This window comes from Helianthus annuus, chromosome 16 (genome assembly GCF_002127325.2).
Source record: "Helianthus annuus cultivar XRQ/B chromosome 16, HanXRQr2.0-SUNRISE, whole genome shotgun sequence".
In the NCBI taxonomy this organism is placed as follows: Eukaryota; Viridiplantae; Streptophyta; class Magnoliopsida; order Asterales; family Asteraceae; genus Helianthus; species Helianthus annuus.
The window spans coordinates 175,881,011-175,901,585 of NC_035448.2; the positions used below are offsets into that span (position 1 = coordinate 175,881,011).

The 20,575-nt window shown below is 35.2% G+C and overlaps 1 protein-coding gene and 2 long non-coding RNA genes across 3 annotated transcripts; 1 reads left to right on the forward strand and 2 right to left on the reverse strand.

The window, feature by feature from the left end:
* The first annotated feature begins 1,199 nt into the window (after positions 1–1,199).
* On the forward strand, positions 1,200–4,320 carry LOC110917626 (delta(8)-fatty-acid desaturase-like). The gene is made up of 2 exons (XM_022162121.2): positions 1,200–1,446; positions 2,804–4,320. The coding sequence occupies exons 1-2, from the start codon at positions 1,425–1,427 to the stop codon at positions 4,156–4,158; spliced, it is 1,377 nt and encodes a 458-aa protein (XP_022017813.1). The 5' UTR covers positions 1,200–1,424; the 3' UTR covers positions 4,159–4,320.
* Positions 4,321–5,103: 783 nt separating this feature from the next.
* On the reverse strand, positions 5,104–6,441 carry LOC110917627. Its single transcript, XR_002580717.1, has 2 exons — positions 6,327–6,441; positions 5,104–5,718 (listed from the first exon to the last, which is right to left on the reverse strand). It is a non-coding gene; the product is annotated as an uncharacterized LOC110917627 (long non-coding RNA).
* Positions 6,442–18,926: 12,485 nt separating this feature from the next.
* LOC110916684 lies at positions 18,927–20,171 on the reverse strand. Its single transcript, XR_002579923.2, has 2 exons — positions 20,013–20,171; positions 18,927–19,689 (listed from the first exon to the last, which is right to left on the reverse strand). It is a non-coding gene; the product is annotated as an uncharacterized LOC110916684 (long non-coding RNA).
* Positions 20,172–20,575: the final 404 nt, after the last annotated feature.

A 20,575-nucleotide genomic window follows, 5' to 3' on the forward strand; every position in this document is an offset into this window, starting at 1 on the left:
TAAAGACGTGGTGATAGAACACACTAAGTGTTAAGTTAGGTGTGACGAGCGTCAAATGATTTAGGACTTTTCATCATATTTCTAACATTTGATGTTTTTAACTGAAGATTTTTAGTACTTATTGGTTTTTCATATCATTTTGTGGTTTTGGTTGAATGTTTATTTGAATTTATGAAATGTATCATATCACTTTATTTGAATATTCGATAATAATTGTATTAATATTATAGATTATATGTATTTTTTTAATACTATGCAATATACTAATATCTATACTATATAATAAAAGAAATCATGTTTGGGACACTTGTCATAATATTAGGCCATATACTCTATGGATAATTATCATTTATTTTAATATCTTCTAGTTAATTATAGATAATATCCTATGAAATATTATTTAGTTTAATCTCTTCAACCTAATTATTATAGATAATTATTATTTATATCTATACAAATAACAACTAAAATCTTTATCTTTACTATATAATAAAGTAAACTCTTAGAGGACATATGGTATTAATCAACTATAAAAGATTTAGGACTTATTTAGTACGATAATTATAAATAATCTTGGTTAATTGTGATAATCATAATAAATATTTGTGCTATACGATAATCCATCACTGAAAAACATTAAAAAACTGAAAAACATTAAAAAAATATATGACTATATTTAATTGTGATAAAATTATGATCAATATTAATTTATAACCATCTAATCGGGTTATAAATTATAAAAGTAATTTTACATATATTTAATTCATGTATTAGAATACATAGGATTTATTATATAGTTTAAATTGTTCAACCCGTGTAACACACGGGGCACTAATCTAGTATACAAATATGCAATAACAATTTATTTCATGTTAAAAAATTAAGCTATTTTTAGCTAAGCTAGATACACTGTTAACCACCCATAACCGACCCGCTATAACCATCAAAACCGAATAACCATAACCACCATAACCGATCAGTTATGGTTATGGTTATCCAATAACCGACATTACGGTTATGATTTTTGGTCAAAACAGACCCAAACTAACCCATACACACTCCTAGGGGTGACAACGGCCAATAACCAATTGTTGGGAGTGATAAAACTCAATAACCCTGTTAATTAATATCCAGTGATACAAATTTAAAAGAAAAAAAAAATCTTAATAGTTTAAACCAATGTGCTGTTTATATATGCGTGGGGCGGTTACATACAATAGAGGCAATTGCAGAGGAGGAGTTATCCGCTACATTACGCGCTTGCGCGGACCGTTCGATGTCCACCGTTGATCTCTTCTCCCTCACACACTTCTAACTATTATATATATAGTATTCATTCGCCACTTTATTAACACCACATCAACACTCTCCGATCGATTCCCCCTCGCCGGACTTTTACATATCCTCCGGTGAACTCATCGTCGATGGTTTCTCCATCCATAGAAGGTAGATTCGTGTTTTTACCTAACATATATACATCTTTCATTCAGATAAGCTAGATCCCTTTGTTAATTTTGCCAATGTCGGTGGTGTATTCATCCACAAAACATATATATTAGAAGAATCTTAATCAAGCTCCTCTGTTTATGTACCATCCTTGTTGGTTTGTCTGGGATCTGGCTGCAAATTCTGTGTTCCTTAAATATTATTTTCATCACGAATCTGGATCTCATCTCTTGTTTTACTGTGAAAAAGAATAAAAAGTTTTTTATTTTTTATTTTTTATTTTTTATTTTTTAAGTTTTAAATCAAAATGTCAATTATGCAATTTGAGTCCGATGGTCAAAAGTGTAGATTCAGGAGTAGATTATAATTAAATTATTTGTTTAAAAAATTAGGTAATTTGATTGTAGAGTGTGTGTGGAGGTTAAGTGGTCTACCTCACAAGTTCACGACCAAAAAGTTGAGAGTTCAAATCATGCGGTATGCAGGTTTAGGTGTATGTATTCTGGATTTTCTATGAATTGTTGTTAAAAAAACTATGTAAATTTTAATTAGCGAGGGCTGTTTGTTTACCTCTTAATGAGGCTCTTAATGGTTCAGACCTCTTACTGGTTTAGCACTTAATGGTTCAGACTGTTTGTTTCATAAGCAGATTTCTGAATGGTTCAGATTAAGACCTCTAATTTGAATTAGTCAAACATTTGCATCTGATGTTTATATAATAAATTGGTGGTGGTGTTTAAATTTTCAAATCTCATCATATCATGTGAATGACCACTTCGCAAATTTTAGTGGGGTATGGTGTTTGTGTGCCTTTAATACCATCATGCACCTAGATTGATTGACTGGTTATAAATTTCTCTGATGTATATATATATTTTTTTTCAAATAGATTTTGAGAGTTATTTAATGAACCCTAATAAGCGTCTTTATGACCATGAATAAATAGATTTAGGGCCTAGAATACTTGGTCTGAAAGAGTTATTTTTCAAAGCTTTGATTTTTCTTGTTGCATTATTTGTTTAGTAATTGATCTTGTCTTGCTAATGACTTCCATGCCTGCAAAAATATCTAAAGCATATTTTTAGGATATTTTTTGAAATTAGATGCCCTTTTGTTTTCTTCATTATTTTAAGCAAATAAAAATTATTTTTTGTGTTAGCTTTACATAAGTGTAATGGGCCCATTAGACATACCTCTTTTCTTGACTTATATATACTTTAGTTAAAGAAAGTTTGTTATGACTTATGGACATCAGAGGAGTCATGTGCAGACCAATGAGGACATTTTAGCCTTTTAGTGTGATTTTAACTTTAAAGATTTGTTTTTTTACATAATTTTTTTTTTCATTTTTTTTCAGTGTTGAATTCAATTGCTGATGGAAAAAAATACATAACATCAAAAGAGTTAAAGAAGCATAACAACCCTAATGACCTTTGGATCTCAATTTTGGGCAAAGTTTACAACGTTACAGAATGGGCTAAAGAGCATCCGGGTGGCGATGCCCCGTTGATTAATCTCGCGGGCCAGGATGTAACTGACGCATTTATCGCATTTCATCCCGGTACTGCGTGGAAGCATCTAGACAAACTATTCACCGGGTATCACTTAAAAGATTACCAGGTTTCTGACATTTCTAGAGACTACCGGAAACTCGCTTCAGAGTTTGCAAAAGCGGGTATGTTTGAGAAGAAAGGTCACGGTGTAATTTACTCACTTTGTTTCGTGTCGCTACTGCTTTCCGCTTGTGTGTATGGCGTGTTATATTCCGGAAGCTTCTGGATTCATATGCTTTCGGGGGCGATATTGGGATTAGCATGGATGCAAATTGCCTATTTGGGTCATGACGCGGGTCATTACCAAATGATGGCGACCCGCGGGTGGAACAAGTTTGCCGGAATATTTATCGGGAATTGTATAACCGGAATAAGCATCGCGTGGTGGAAATGGACGCATAACGCACATCACATCGCTTGTAACAGTCTTGATTATGATCCTGATCTTCAGCATTTACCGATGTTAGCCGTTTCTTCCAAGCTTTTTAACTCAATAACTTCTGTTTTCTATGGGAGACAGTTGACCTTTGACCCGTTAGCCCGGTTCTTCGTGAGCTACCAGCATTACTTATATTACCCGATCATGTGTGTGGCCCGGGTCAACCTCTATTTACAAACAATCCTGTTGCTGATTTCAAAACGAAAGATTCCCGACAGAGGTTTAAACATACTCGGAACCCTAATCTTCTGGACGTGGTTTCCGTTACTTGTTTCTCGCTTACCGAACTGGCCCGAACGCGTGGCGTTTGTGTTGGTTAGCTTCTGTGTAACGGGTATACAACATATTCAGTTTACACTGAACCATTTTTCTGGGGATGTTTACGTGGGCCCGCCAAAAGGAGACAATTGGTTCGAGAAACAAACGCGTGGGACCATCGATATCGCGTGTTCTTCTTGGATGGATTGGTTTTTCGGAGGTTTACAGTTTCAACTTGAGCACCATTTGTTTCCTAGGTTGCCACGGTGTCACTTGAGGTCGATTTCTCCTATATGTAGAGAACTCTGCAAGAAATATAACTTACCTTATGTGAGTTTGTCGTTTTATGATGCGAATGTAACGACCTTGAAGACGCTTAGGACAGCGGCTCTACAGGCACGTGACCTTACGAACCCGGCCCCACAGAATTTAGCTTGGGAAGCTTTTAACACTCATGGTTAAGTCTTAACTTTTAATTCTTTCCTTCTGGTAATAGGGTTTGAGCAGTAAGATCTTCGTCTTTTGTTTTTTGATTTGTAAATTTGTTTCGGCATATTGTTGTAATATGTTTCGGCGTATTGATTCCTAGATATGGTTTTAGAATCTACATTTGCTTCGTCTTAATTGTTCCAACTTCATATGCGTATATGTGGCTTCAGATTTAGAGTACAGGATATTTGAGAATTCGTTAACTGATCAATTTGGTTACTGGTTATGGTTCGGTCTTGTGGTGTTGAAGATGACAGCTTTTTAATAACGTACCTAACGAGATGGATATTTGATATTTTGAAGCTGATCATGGCTAAATCGCCTATGCTAATAAAGTACGATTAGTGCTTAATAATTGTATTCTAATCGATGAACAACTAAGGGTGCATCGCCTTCAGCAGAAATAATCATTATACGCTCGAAATCTTCATCTTAAAGAACTATTGTTTTGGTGATTTTGGTTAATAAAATGTCTTCTAGGTGCTTTGATACAGATACAAATTTAAGTACAGCCAATGGGCATGGCTATGACAAGCCCATTGCTTTTATGGACTATTTTGAACATGTTTAGATGATGTCTTGTAATAACCGATCCAAAATTGACTAAAGTCACCATACTATACTTTATGGACGTGTATTTTTGGACTCTTCATTGGTTCAAAGTTTAAACTTCAATCCAACTCCAACTTTTGGGCCTTAATTTCTTAATGGCCCAGACTTAGGTTTATGTTTAACCCAACCAGTTGACTGACCCAATACCTATAACCGATAATTGACCCACTGATTGACCAAAACTGACCCGTGAGAATTCATTAACCGATAACTTTGGTTATTGGTTATGTTTCAATCTTCGACAATAACTGAATATACCCAGCCCAGCCCTAGTTGTTTAACAACAAGCATCTTTATGAACCACAACAACACACTATTATGAGACCATTTCTTCAATACAATCATTATTATGAACAAAACTTTACAATCCAACAATATTCGACCGCTACGGAACCTGAAATCCCTAAATCCATCTAACTACTAAAACATATAATGTTTGATCAAAGAACATTACCCAAAAATCTTTAAGTATCCTATATACTCCAATATGAGGACTGTCCCACTTGTACATGACTCACTGCTCTCAGCAATGCACCACCAAACCCTAATCCAAATTGAGATTCTGCGCAACGATCGAACTCTGGTGCCATGGGAAATAACAAGTAGTCGAGATGATCTTTCAGGTTTCTAACAAGCGATGCAAACATCTCGTCAGGCAATGACTCGACCCACCCGAAAACTTGTACACACTCAGGCATTAAAAACAGGCGAGCCAAAATCATGTCCCTAACACCAAGATCAGGTTCGAGAAAACCGATCCGGTAGTAGAAGTTTTTAAAATTTATCAGACGTTTATATTTCCGCTTTTCTTGTTTCACGAACCAATATATTGCGTTGTCACCTTCGCTTTTTATGATCTTTCCGTTTTGAAGCTTCAGAAATATCACGTCCGCCATGTTCGGTTGCTTTCAAGATCACAGCCTACAAGATAAAGCAAACTTCTTTAATAACTGAATGATTAGAAGACAGTTAATTGATTGGTTGTTCTTAATCAAGAAAGATAAAGATTGATTTGATCAAGAACAGAAAGTATACAAGATTGAATTTTTAAATCTTCCATCAAGATTTAATCAAGAACATGCAGACTAAAACATTTGAACTCTTAGAAAACCCTAAAATGTGATCATGCATGCATGAATATTGTACAAATCAAGAACATGCAGACTCAAAACAATTGAATTCTTAGAAAACCCTAAATTTTTATCATGCATGCATGAATATTGGACGTATGGGTTTCTTAGAAAACTTTTGGAAAATAATTATTTAGGGTTTAAAGAACATTTATTAAGAAAGAACACACACAAAACTGAGACCTTTCTGACTAAATTTCAAAGAAGAAGATTACATATTCTCGAATTACAGTTGAAGTGCATGAATCTTTTGAAACGAATTGTGTTGTTTAAAATTCAAAGAAGAAGTTCTTGAGTGAGTTTTATTGAAGAACATAATGATTTTGTTTGAATTCTTTGTGAATCATTTGAATTCAACTGGTTTTTCATATCAAGAACTGATAGAATCGTATGCATTACCTGGGAACAGCAATGAATTCTTCTTCAAGATGATTGAGTTTGAATCAAGATATGTGCGTTGACTCTATATGAAGGGGGGTCAATTTTTGGTGTTAGAAATGTGATCCATCGTGTGTTTATATGATGGAGCTTTGGAGTTTTTCATATCATTTATACTCTTTTTTTATTGAAATATTTTGTTAAAGGTCGATTTTTAAGAATTATTATTTATTAATTATAAATAAATGATTTCCGACAAAACATTTGTGGCACCCGAAATAAAAAATAAACAGGGAATGGAAAAGCTTGCTAAATTGAAAATATCACCTGGTGATTTATGCCAAAACTAGAAAGTTAAAGGTTGTCAATGGGGTGATCTTTATCTAGCCCAGACTAGAGGTTGAGTCCAACCCAGTCGTAAATAATTTTAACTAGTATTAACCATCCCGCGTTGCGGTGGGGGCGAGCACTAATGTCACACTACCGCCAGCGACAACCGACACTGAAGTTGCGGCGTGTTAATGCGAAGAAATTAAACCAAAACGTAAAATATAGAATAAAATAACTAAGTTAATCTAGGACTCGTGTGTTTCGATGAACCCGCGTCTATTTTTTCCCATTTGACAGGTTCATCGTAATCTATATATAATATATATAATCCACTATACAAACCAGAATGCATACATTACAACAACCATTGCATTAATATGTTGCAAATTATATTTATACAAGATTTTGGCTAAATTAGTTAGATTATTATAAATAATAATAATTTACAAATAAAACAACATAGCTTTGAATGGATCAAACCGATTGAATATAGTAAGATAATGAAACCATTATTTGATTAGGTTACAACCAATTAAACACAATTTACAATCATACATGCATACAAAACAGATTGAATTTGGTAAGGTAATGAAACTATTATTTTATTAAGGTACAACTACTTAAGCATAAATTACAACCAAACATGCATACATGGTAAGGTAATGAAGCTATTATTTGATTAAGGTACAACTACTTAACCACAAATTACAACCAAAGATGCATACAAATGTTCCAAAACAATAGTATATTTATTTGATTAAGGTGCAACTACTTAAGCGTAAATTACAACCAAACATGCATACATGGTAAGGTAATGAAACTATTATTTGATTAAGGTACAACTACTTAAGCACAAATTACAACCAAAGATGCATACAAATGTTCCAAAATAATAGTATATAAATAGTATATAAATTTCAGGGGTATTGCTATAAGTACAACCAAAAAAGATTACCTTTTTATTTATCTTATTGTTTTATTTACACTTATTATTTTGATGTTCAAATCCGAGCTACAACGCATGTAACACTAACACATTTAGAAATCATTTTATTTAATTTTACAAATGTATTAATCAGCTATCAATTTATCATGATGTACGGTACGTAAAGAATTTCAATCGCGTCCTTAGGGGACCCGAGGTGGAGGACAATTCCTCCATGATGGAAATTTTTCAGGCGTGGAAGATAACAAAACACAATCGCCACCTCCGTCTATCACGCTCCATTTTTATAACGCGTGGTATTTTTCATGCGTGATAGGGTATTGGGTGATGAGGGAAATTGTTGGTTGTGGGGAAATTGTTGGATGTGGTGGTGAGTGATGGACATTTCCACTAAAAAAAGGTGTGAGTGATGGAATAATGGTTGATGACATTTGAAAGTTGTGAGTGAGTGATTAGTGATAAGTGATGACCACCCCTACCCCTTATGCAACGTCCGAGTGACTACGATAACAGGGGCGAAGCATTATTGTTACCCGGGGGTGCACCCGCCCACCCCAATGTTTCGGCTAGAAGTGTGTATATGGTCTGATTTTTCGTCCGAAAATTTAGAATTTATATAGGATCCCCCACCCGATTATTTTTCTTAAATGGTGGGTAATTTGTTAAATATATTTTAACTCTTATTTTATTTGTTTAACCTAAATTACCACCACACAACAAACTTAATACCATATTATTAATTATCAAATATTATTTATCTTTTTCCTAGCTGCCGTAGCTTTTTTTGTTTCTGCATCCTACCGCCCTACCGCAAGACTTTTGGTTCTGACTTCTGTTTCTTCAGTTCTCCGTTAGGGTGTACGGTGTGGAGTCGGCAAAGGGTGCGGCAAAGGTGGTTGCCGCGCGGCAAACACTGCCGCCAACCCTTTGCTGACGCGGTTTGATGAATCGTGCGGGGAGACAATGCCGACGCGGGGAAGGGAGGAAGGAGAGAGAGAGAGGGTAGTGTGGGGTGGGATCCATTCCAATCACACCTTTTTCCTTTTTTTTAAAGTATACTACTTCACCAAATGTCTAAACCATTGCCAACACTTTTCACCAAAGTTTAAACACTTTTCACTGATTGACGTGGCGCACTCTGATTGGTTGATTTTTTAGTTTGCCACTCTCAAGTGTTTAACCATTCATTACACCCTTAAGACTTTTGGGCCAATTTCACAATTTGGGAAGTGGTGCCATCCTTATCCATTTGCAATTCAGTGATTCACGGTTCCACCAACATTTGGGTAACAATTCTATTTTTATTCTTTTATAGTTATCGTTAAAGGTCGTCGGGCTGAGTTGTAATTCTTCGTCCAGGTTCCATTTATCTCGTATAATTATATATATACAAGTCTTTTGTTTGTTATACAATATTTAGTTTTTCTATGTGCAAGAACGGGTCCTTTGAATGAATGATTTTTTTGTTAGTTTTATTTGGAACTATTATTATTTGACCCGACTTGAATCGAATAGCCGACCTGACCCAGCCCGAAACATAACGATAGGAAAAAAATTTCGGTCCCATCACTTTACGCCCCCTCGAAACTTTTGATCAAGCTCCGTCACTATACGATAATATAGTTGGTATGATTTTTAAAAAATGGATCCCCGAGACCACACCATCCCCTAACAATTATAACCATGCAACGTCATCACCTGGCACACGTGGCCATAATGATTTTGTTTGAATTCTTTGTGAATCATTTGAATTCAACTGGTTTTTTTGTGACAACCCGAACTTTTAAGGTTAGTCTCGCAAACTTTGATTCCTCGTTATTCCTCCTTCACTTTCGCTACGACTAGTTATTTAACGTAAACGCGTCAGATTATGTTTGTATATTAGTTGGGCCGTCCTTAGTGTTAAATGGTTATCTCGTCGGGTCACGCGTACATACCCCAACCTAACTTGTTGTATCCGCAATGTTTGGGCCAGGTTGGGCCTGTTTCTTTCGTGAATTGATGCACCCCCTTAAGTAAATGGGCTCAAGCCCATTCCAGCTTAATGTTAACCGCCCAACTTGATTGTTTATAATATGTATAGGATTAGGAGAGTTATAAGGATAAATTAAAACAAACTCCACCCTATCTCTCTCTCAAACTTACATACGGCAACAGGGAAAACCCTCCCTTCGAGTCATCAGTCTGTCGATCAAACTTGCTGGGTTAGTAAATACATGCTCATATCACCTTCTAATTGATAATTATATATTATGTGTCTAATCGTAAATGAGAGGAAGGTTTTGTTATGATCATACATGTTAATTAGTGTTAGGTTGCATGCTATAAAAAGGGTTAATGAATCTACATACTGAATCCGCATGAAACCTGTTGATGATTATGTTATTTTAAATGGGGACATGAAACTGTTGTGCACCAACACACTTCTATTGGACCGAAATAGGTTGATCACATGCACCAAACTTACATGTTCACGTGGACCTTTATTGAACAATTAATGCTATCAATCACATGTCAACAATTTAATTGTTTAATAGGTAATATTCATGATAGGTTAATATTCTGAATGAAAAGGGGCAGCCCATGTGCTTTAAAGTGAAAGGTCCAATTACTATTAGTCTTCCATAATAGGAATTACTTGTTTGATAAGTTGCCGCCCACTGTTGTTTTATTATATATTGAGATGTCATGCAATTAATGGACCAAACAAAGGTCCAATGGGGCGGCTAGGTAGAATTAAATGGGTTTCTTTCTTTGTTGTGTTGGGCGGTGCCGCAGGTGCACATAACTGTTAGATTTACACACGTTAATTTGATCTAATAGTTGGGTGATGATTAATAACTGGGCCGCACACTATATATATAATAATATGATGGACTTATGTGGGGACAGTATGCGGGACATAAAGCATGAAATATGTTTAAGTTACTACATGTTGAGTGAGTATTTGACGGCACTATGTGAAAGGCTTAACTATCACGACTCAAATTACATGCATGCGTTATATGTACAATGAATGTGTTTTATGTACGTGAATTCTATGTAAACGAAACTGATTATTATTGGAACCATATTAGGGTTTGGGGTGTCCAACGATAATACAAGTAACTAAGTCTAACCGAGCAAACCAAAGGTGAGTTCATTGCATTTTCTCAAGCATGCGTCCCGGTGGTTTGGGACAACTGGTAAACATTTGGAAGGGAAACATTGGGTAAACAACTTAATCGGTTTTGGTTATTGCCTGGAGGGCAATGGGGGTAATTGGTTGATAGCGTTATTAGGTGGGAAACCTCACACCGGGCCGTAAGGACGGGCGTGAACTAATTATCTGGGTATGGCTATTGTTGTTAGAGGCACACTCCTCGGATACATATGGGCACTCTCCCTAGGGTATCTAACGAAGGCAACATAGCAAACGGTCGTTAAGGGGTACCCACTCCCCGGATACATATGGGCACATTCCCTAGGGTATCTAGCATGAGCAACATTGTATCGCAGTGTTAAATCGTATTAACATACATATGGTAACATAACTTGTTAACAAAACCTTGAACTCACCAGCGTAGTCTGACACACTTGTTGCATGCTTGTAGGTAATTATTGAAGGAACTTGGGAGCTTGCCGTCTGATGCTGCTGGAGTGGTTGTGGTCATGATAAACAATTACATTGATTTGGTTTCGATACATTTACGCACTTATACATTTATGCTTCCGCTCAATACTTTGGTTTTGGTTTAACTTTTCAAACGATACATTTATTTCAATTGGGTATTTCAATACATTATAACTCGTGTTTGATATGATTGGTGGCTCTTTGTTGGATCGTTACACTTCCAATAGGGACATACCCTAGGTGGTAATTTGGGGGTGTGACAGTTTGGTATCAGAGCCACTGGTTATAGAGAACTCGGTTTTAAAACGTTTTCATAAAACCAGACTATAACCGAATTGATCCAAACAATGACCATGACACTCAGCTTCAGACTGCAAGGTTCGTTCCTCCTTAGCTTATGCTTTATATGCCTAGTAAACGTAACTATATTTATAGCATGCACGATATGACATGGTAGGCATCATGACACATTGATAGTGCAACATAACACTTGCATCTAGTAAATTCTAATCTTGTTGGTAGTGCTTATTTTGTGTTGATTGGAGTGGGAGAAACTTCAAACATAAGTTAAGAAGCATTGAGAGGAGCATGCAAACCGCCTTATTATCATGGGTGCACACATAATAATAACGCGTGGTGCATGCAAATCCCAATGAGGCTTAACGAATGTAAGAGGGGTTCTTCCCTGTTTGTGTATGAACATGGTAGTTAATCGTCCCTAACGTGATAAACCTGAATACTTTTCTCGTTCTCGACTCCTAAATTTGTTCCCTTCCCCTATTATAGAACCATGAGTGGACGAGGAAACGGACGTAGCAACTGTTGATTGAAACCTTGTGTGCTTACTCTTTCTGTCATTTTTTTTCCTTTCTGCGTTAATACCCTCTTTTGGTACGTTGTGAGTGTGCATTCTTTCGTTTAACTTGCGTTACGTCATCAACTCGACAGGCATGTCTGCACCGTCCGCATCTTTCGACCAATCCCGGGCGCCAGGGAAGGCACCCGCTGCTACTCACTCACCCCCGCGTCAGATGGAGACGCGTGCTGCTTATAGGAAGAGACTCACACAGGGCGGGGAGTCGTCCTCCCGACCTACGCATGCACTACCAGTTAACTCCCTCAGCGCTTAGGCCGAGTCGGCTGTGAGTAAGGCCCTCCGAGATTATAACCAGATTCTAATAGGACAAAACCAAGTCTTAATGGAGCAAAATCAGAAATTACTAAGAAAGGTTGATACCCTAGGAGGGCGAGTGGAAGCTCAAGAGAAGCAGATACAGGAACTTAATAGGAGAACTACTGACTTGAAGGCAGAAGCCCTAAAAGGGCGTGAGGTACAAGGTCTGATACTGAGAGACGCTCGAGTGGATCATGAAAGGCTTAACTCGCATGCCGAAAGGATAGGTATGATGGATTGGAGGGTCCATCAGTTGGAGGAAGCCCGCTTCGCACCTGAACCCGAGCCAGCCCCAGTCCCGGCACCTCCCGAACCAGAGGCGGAAGAGTCTGATGAAGAGCCCGAAGAGGAGGAGGAAGAGTCGGAAGAGGAGGAAGAAGAGCCAGAGGAGGTCTCGGATAATGACGGAGACGATGATGATGGTAGTGACCTCGGGGATGGTGACGTGGACGACTGACTCGTCTTTCAATCGTTTATCTAGTTATTTTTCTTTCAGTTGTTTTCGTATAAACAATCATGGTGATTAAAACTTTTGCGAATATTCGATGTAGTGACTTATATGGTTTAATTTGAATGGGTTTCTTATTTTATCGTTTAAAGGATATTTCTTGTACTGAGTCGTCACCTTACCTCTTTTTACCCTTGCACCACAAGAGTCACATCTTTGACTCTACGACAGTTACCTTAATTATGGTAAACCTCTCGCTGGCCTTTGTACTACCCGGTGCCTATTGGTTGATGCAATGCCTCTCGTTCGAGTTCGTTGGAACTCAAGACGCGGACCAGAGTTCACGTGGGAGCGCGAGGATCAGATGAAGCTAAAGTACCCCCACCTATTTCCCAAAGATAAAGCAGAGTCAAGCAAAACTGGTGAATCTCGGGGCGAGATTCCTCTTCAAGTTGGGGATGATGTCACAACTGAGCAGAACCCGCAACAATCCTGATTTCTCACTTCGTTTCTCTCACACTTGACACTTGCCAATTTCGGGACGAAATTTCCTTCAAGTTGGGGATGATGTGACAACCCGAACTTTTAAGGTTAGTCTCGCAAACTTTGATTCCTCGTTATTCCTCCTTCACTTTTGCTACGACTAGTTATTTAACGTAAACGCGTCAGATTATGTTTGTATATTAGTTGGGCCGTCCTTAGTGTTAAATGGTTATCTCGTCGGGTCACGCGTACATACCCCAACCTAACTTGTTGTATCCGCAATGTTTGGGCCAGGTTGGGCCTGTTTCTTTCGTGAATTGATGCACCCCCTTAAGTAAATGGGCTCAAGCCCATTCCAGCTTAATGTTAACCGCCCAACTTGATTGTTTATAATATGTATAGGATTAGGAGAGTTATAAGGATAAATTAAAACAAACTCCACCCTATCTCTCTCTCAAACTTACATACGGCAACAGGGAAAACCCTCCCTTCGAGTCATCAGTCTGTCGATCAAACTTGCTGGGTTAGTAAATACATGCTCATATCACCTTCTAATTGATAATTATATATTATGTGTCTAATCGTAAATGAGAGGAAGGTTTTGTTATGATCATACATGTTAATTAGTGTTAGGTTGCATGCTATAAAAAGGGTTAATGAATCTACATACTGAATCCGCATGAAACCTGTTGATGATTATGTTATTTTAAATGGGGACATGAAACTGTTGTGCACCAACACACTTCTATTGGACCGAAATAGGTTGATCACATGCACCAAACTTACATGTTCACGTGGACCTTTATTGAACAATTAATGCTATCAATCACATGTCAACAATTTAATTGTTTAATAGGTAATATTCATGATAGGTTAATATTCTGAATGAAAAGGGGCAGCCCATGTGCTTTAAAGTGAAAGGTCCAATTACTATTAGTCTTCCATAATAGGAATTACTTGTTTGATAAGTTGCCGCCCACTGTTGTTTTATTATATATTGAGATGTCATGCAATTAATGGACCAAACAAAGGTCCAATGGGGCGGCTAGGTAGAATTAAATGGGTTTCTTTCTTTGTTGTGTTGGGCGGTGCCGCAGGTGCACATAACTGTTAGATTTACACACGTTAATTTGATCTAATAGTTGGGTGATGATTAATAACTGGGCCGCACACTATATATATAATAATATGATGGACTTATGTGGGGACAGTATGCGGGACATAAAGCATGAAATATGTTTAAGTTACTACATGTTGAGTGAGTATTTGACGGCACTATGTGAAAGGCTTAACTATCACGACTCAAATTACATGCATGCGTTATATGTACAATGAATGTGTTTTATGTACGTGAATTCTATGTAAACGAAACTGATTATTATTGGAACCATATTAGGGTTTGGGGTGTCCAACGATAATACAAGTAACTAAGTCTAACCGAGCAAACCAAAGGTGAGTTCATTGCATTTTCTCAAGCATGCGTCCCGGTGGTTTGGGACAACTGGTAAACATTTGGAAGGGAAACATTGGGTAAACAACTTAATCGGTTTTGGTTATTGCCTGGAGGGCAATGGGGGTAATTGGTTGATAGCGCTATTAGGTGGGAAACCTCACACCGGGCCGTAAGGACGGGCGTGAACTAATTATCTGGGTATGGCTATTGTTGTTAGAGGCACACTCCTCGGATACATATGGGCACTCTCCCTAGGGTATCTAACGAAGGCAACATAGCAAACGGTCGTTAAGGGGTACCCACTCCCCGGATACATATGGGCACATTCCCTAGGGTATCTAGCATGAGCAACATTGTATCGCAGTGTTAAATCGTATTAACATACATATGGTAACATAACTTGTTAACAAAACCTTGAACTCACCAGCGTAGTCTGACACACTTGTTGCATGCTTGTAGGTAATTATTGAAGGAACTTGGGAGCTTGCCGTCTGATGCTGCTGGAGTGGTTGTGGTCATGATAAACAATTACATTGATTTGGTTTCGATACATTTACGCACTTATACATTTATGCTTCCGCTCAATACTTTGGTTTTGGTTTAACTTTTCAAACGATACATTTATTTCAATTGGGTATTTCAATACATTATAACTCGTGTTTGATATGATTGGTGGCTCTTTGTTGGATCGTTACACTTCCAATAGGGACATACCCTAGGTGGTAATTTGGGGGTGTGACATTTTTCATATCAAGAACTGATAGAATCGTATGCATTACCTGGGAACAGCAATGAATTCTTCTTCAAGATGATTGAGTAATTGAGTTTGAATCAAGATATGTGCGTTGACTCTATATGAAGGGGGGTCAATTTTTGGTGTTAGAAATGTGATCCATTGTTTGTTTATATGATGGAGCTTTGGAGTTTTTCATATCATTTATACTCTGTTTTTTTTATTGAAATACTAGGTTAGAACCCCGTGTATTACACGGGTTGCATAAATGTAATTCTATATAATAAATAATAAAAACATATATCTTTAAAAAAACTCGTATATTGCACGTGTTAAATAAAATATAATGTCATATGTTAACACATACAGTCGTCAAGATTTATCTTATAAAAATTAACTTTGATGTACTATTTACTTATTATAACATTTTACTTTGTTTTTTAATTTATTTTTAGATTAAAAACACATTGAATCCCGTTTTTATGATACATTCAAATTATGAGATACATTTATTTTAGTTAGTTTTATACAACTTCATGTTTATTTGTTTATTTCATTGATAAAACTCTCGTCTTAAATTTGTATTCAAGAGAGTTTACGGTATAAAAAGGTGGAGATCGATCTCCAAGTTTTTATACGTTTCATCATTTTTATGAATTATACCATAAAATCGAGAATTAAATTCTATTCTCTTTGAATGGAGTATAGAATTGTTATATTTAAAAATGATGTTCTTTCTACATGTTGATGTAATGTGTAATAAGTGATGGGTTTAAACCAATTATAACAGTACACCTACCATTATAGCCAGCGATGCGTAAAAAACATTTACAATTTGATAGAAACATATGCCCGACCTAGAATAATTATTTAATTCTAGTGAAAGAAAACAATAATACAATTGTTAAGTATATATCAAACGGGAACCTTTAATTCCTAATTTACCATAATTCCAATCGTTTTAAAAAACTATTATTATTTACTATGATTATAATAAAAACAAACGTTTATATTCCTATCTAATTTTTTGTTTAAAATTATTATTATTATCATAATAAAAACAAATGTTTATCCTTATCTAAATATTTGTTATTATCTAATATTTTGTTTAAAATTATTATTATTTAATATGAGAGATAAATATGAAAATAATATGAGAAAGCACCAGAGAGTGACACGTGTCCAAAAAAGATTTTCGTTTATTAGTATAGGAAGATTTTGTTTTAAGACTTATTATTTATTAATTATAAATAAATAATTTCCGACAAAACATTTGTGGCACCCGAAATAAAAAATAAACAGGGAATGGAAAAGCTTGATAAATTGAAAAGAGTAAATTGCCACAATAGTCCTTGAGGTTTAGGTCTCTTTGTCACTTTCATTCAAAATGATTTTTTTGTGCCAAATAGCTCTTCACTTTTGGTATTTTTTGTCATTTTCATCCAAACTACTAACTTAGTTTACTTTTTCTGTTAAATTGAAGGATACTTGGATGAAACTGACAAATATAAAACCTCAAGGACGATTTTGGCAATTTACTTAAATTCTTTTTAATATCTTTTATTTAATTAACTTTATCACAGATATATAAAACAGAATATACATGCAGTTCTTATAAAACAATTAATAGTTTTGTCAAATAATTTTTATAAATTTTCATCCAACCACTAACTCAGTTATTTTTTCTATTAAGGTGAAGGATCTTTTAAATTTTATAAAGTAAGACAAAATTTAATTTCCAATTTTTTTATATACATCAGTTTTATAAAAATAAAATCTAATTCCAACCTCTAAATTTTATAAAATTAAAATGTTAGTGACCTTATAGAAAAATGTCAAATAAACAAATTTTATCATATGTACCAAGTTTGTAATTTATCTTCTACTCTTTTAAATTCCCTCCTAACAAAAAAAATAGAAGCCACTGCCCCCCATCAAACAACGTATCATTACCAAACCTTAAAATTACCCACCAAATAGTAAATATAATGCCATTAACCAACAGTTTCTTTACTAAAACCACTCGGAATCAATATTAGTTAGTTACCCTCATAATCTTAATTATATAAATATTTTATTTCTGCCAACATATTTTTTAGGTGCTCAACACATTTAAAAATATGTAACGTTTTACAATTTTTTTCTATCTCTACACTTGATTAAATACTAAAAGTTGTAATCGATTGTTATATGTTGCACAACATTGATATTTATTTTATATATCATTTTCTCTTTATAAAACTGATCTGTATAAAAAAATGGATATTAATTTCTGTCTTAATTTATAAAATTTAAAACATTCTTCACCTGGAAAAATAAACTGAGTTAGTGGTTTGAATGAAAATTTATAAAAATTATGTGATAAAAATATTATTTTTTTTATAAAAACTGCATGTATATTCTGTTTTATATATATGTGACAAAATTAATTAAATAAAAGAAATTAAAAAGAGTTTGAGTAAATTGCCAAAATCGTCCCTGAGGTTTTATGTTTGTCAGTTTCATCTAAATATACTTCAACTTAACATAAAAAGTAAACTAAGTTAGTGGTTTGGATGAAAATGGTAAAAAAATGCCAAAGGTGAAGGGCTGTTTGGCACAAAAAATTCATTTTGAATGAAACTGATAAACAGACCTAAACCTCAGGGACAATTTTAGCAATTTACTCAATTGAAAATATCACCTGGTGATTTATGCCAAAACTATAAAGTTAAAGGTTGTCAATGGGGTGATCTTCATCTAGCCCAGACTAGAGGTTGAGTCCAACCCAGTCCATTTGTACTAAAGTACGTAAATAATTTTAATTTCAGGAGTATTGCTATAAGTACAACCAAAAAAAATTACCTTTGTTATTTATCTTATTATTTTATTTACACTTATTATTTTGATGTTCAAATCTGAGTCACGACGCATGTAACATTAACATATTTAGAAATCATTTTATTTAATTTTACGAATGTATTAATCAGCTGTCAATTTATCATGATGTACGGTATGTAAAGAATTTCAATCACGTCCTTACGCAACGTCCGAGTGACTACGATAATAGTTGGTATGATTTTTAAAAAATGGATCCCCGATTATAACCATGCAACGTCATCACCTGGCACACGTGGCAGTAAAACCATATCTCATATTTTATAGAGGTGTATTTTTGGACTATTCAATAGTTCAAACTATTGGGCCTTAATTTCTTCATGTTGTAACTGCATTTATTGGATTAAAACATGGCTTTTTTTTTGTACTGGGCAGAGATGGTTTTTAAGTTTAACCCAGGAGTTACTGACCTAATACCTATAACCGATAACCGACCCACTGACTGGCCGAAACTGACCGGTGAGAATTCATTAACCCATAACTTTATGGTTCACAATAACCGAATATACCGAGTCCTAAGCATCTTTATGTACCAAGTCACATACTATATTATGAGACCATTTCTTCAATACAATCATTATTATTAACAAAACTTTACACTTCAACAAAGTATTTCCAACTACTAAACCTGAAATGGATCCATCTAATTTCCCAAAAACATATATTTCCCCAAAGTATTATCTCTAGATCCATCTAACTAACATCGTTATGATGTTCCAACATGCTATTATTAAGCCAGTACAATCTAACAAAACTTTACACTCCAACTATCTATATTCACTATTTATCCTGAATGAAATATCTAGATGCTTAGATCCAAACTTCCAAAACATATATTTTCCCCAAAATACTTGATCAAACAAAATCACCCAAATCTTTACTCCAATATGTGGACTGTCCCTTTGGTACATGATACAGTGCTCTCAGCAATGCACCACCAAACCCTAATCCGAATGAAGATTCTCCATTACGATCGAATACTGGTGCCATGGGAAATAACAAGTAAGCGAGATGATCCTTCAGGAATCTAACAAACGATGCAAACATCTGGTCAGGCATTAACTCGACCCCCGTGAAAAATCGTACGCAGTTAGGGGTAAAAAACAGTCGAGCCATAATCATGTCCCTAACACGAGGATTTGGTTCAACCAAACCGATCCTGTTGTATACATTTCTAACAGTTTGTGAACCTTCATGTTTCCGTAATTCTTGTGTCACGAACCAAGGTATTGCGTTGTCACCTTCGATTTTTATGATCTTTCCATTTTCAAGTTTCAAAAATATCATGTCCGCCATGTTCAGTGCTTGTTGTTGTCAAGATCACAACCTACAAGAAGCAAAGTTGTTTAATAAATGAATGATTAATTAGAAATACTGGATTATTCTTAATCAAGAACGATAAAGATTGATTTTAGAAACCCTAAAATTTTATCATGCATGCATGCATGAATATGGTACGTCTGGATTTCAATGAAAACTTTTGTAAACGAATTGTGTTGTTTAAAATTCAAAGAATAAGTTCTTGAGTAAGTTTTATTGAAGAACATAATGATTTTGTTTGAATTCTTGAAAACCCAGTTACATTATTTGTAAATCATTTGAATTCAACTGGTTTTTCATATGAAGAACTCACAGAATCGAATACATTACCTGGGAACAGCAATGAATTCTTCTTCAAGATGATTGAGTTTGAATCAAGATATGTGCGTTGACTCCAAATGAAGGGGGGTCAATTTTTGGTGTTAGAAATGTGATCCATTGTTTGTTTATATAATGGAGCTTTCGAGTTTTTTTCATATCATTTATACTCTGTTTGTTTGTTTGTTTTTTTTTTTTTTTTTTTTTTGTTATTTTGTTTTAAGACTTTTTTAGTAATAAATAAATAATTTCCGATTAACTATTTGTGACATCCGAAATAAAAAATATGAAAAATTACAAGTTTTGTCCTTTGTATTGATACCTTTTTTCAGGCGGTGTCATTTTCAACGAATTTTAACAGGTTGTCTTTTATAGGGATTTTTGTTGCACGCTTTGTCTTTTTCCCCTATCCCAGTTATATTTTTTGTTAAATCTAGTTATATGACTTGCACATGAGGATAATTTTGTCAATTTACTCTCATCTTTTTATCTCTCTCTAAAACACCTCATGTCCTCATCCTTAACACCACCACAACACCCACCTTCACTGCCACCACCCCACAAGACTTCCACCG

Coding starts and splice junctions, on each gene's coding strand:
- LOC110917626 (XM_022162121.2), top strand. CDS start 1,425: ATGGTTTCTCCATCCATAGAAG. Junction 1,447..2,803: donor GGTTTCTCCATCCATAGAAG/GTAGATTCGTGT, acceptor ATTTTTTTTCAG/TGTTGAATTCAATTGCTGAT.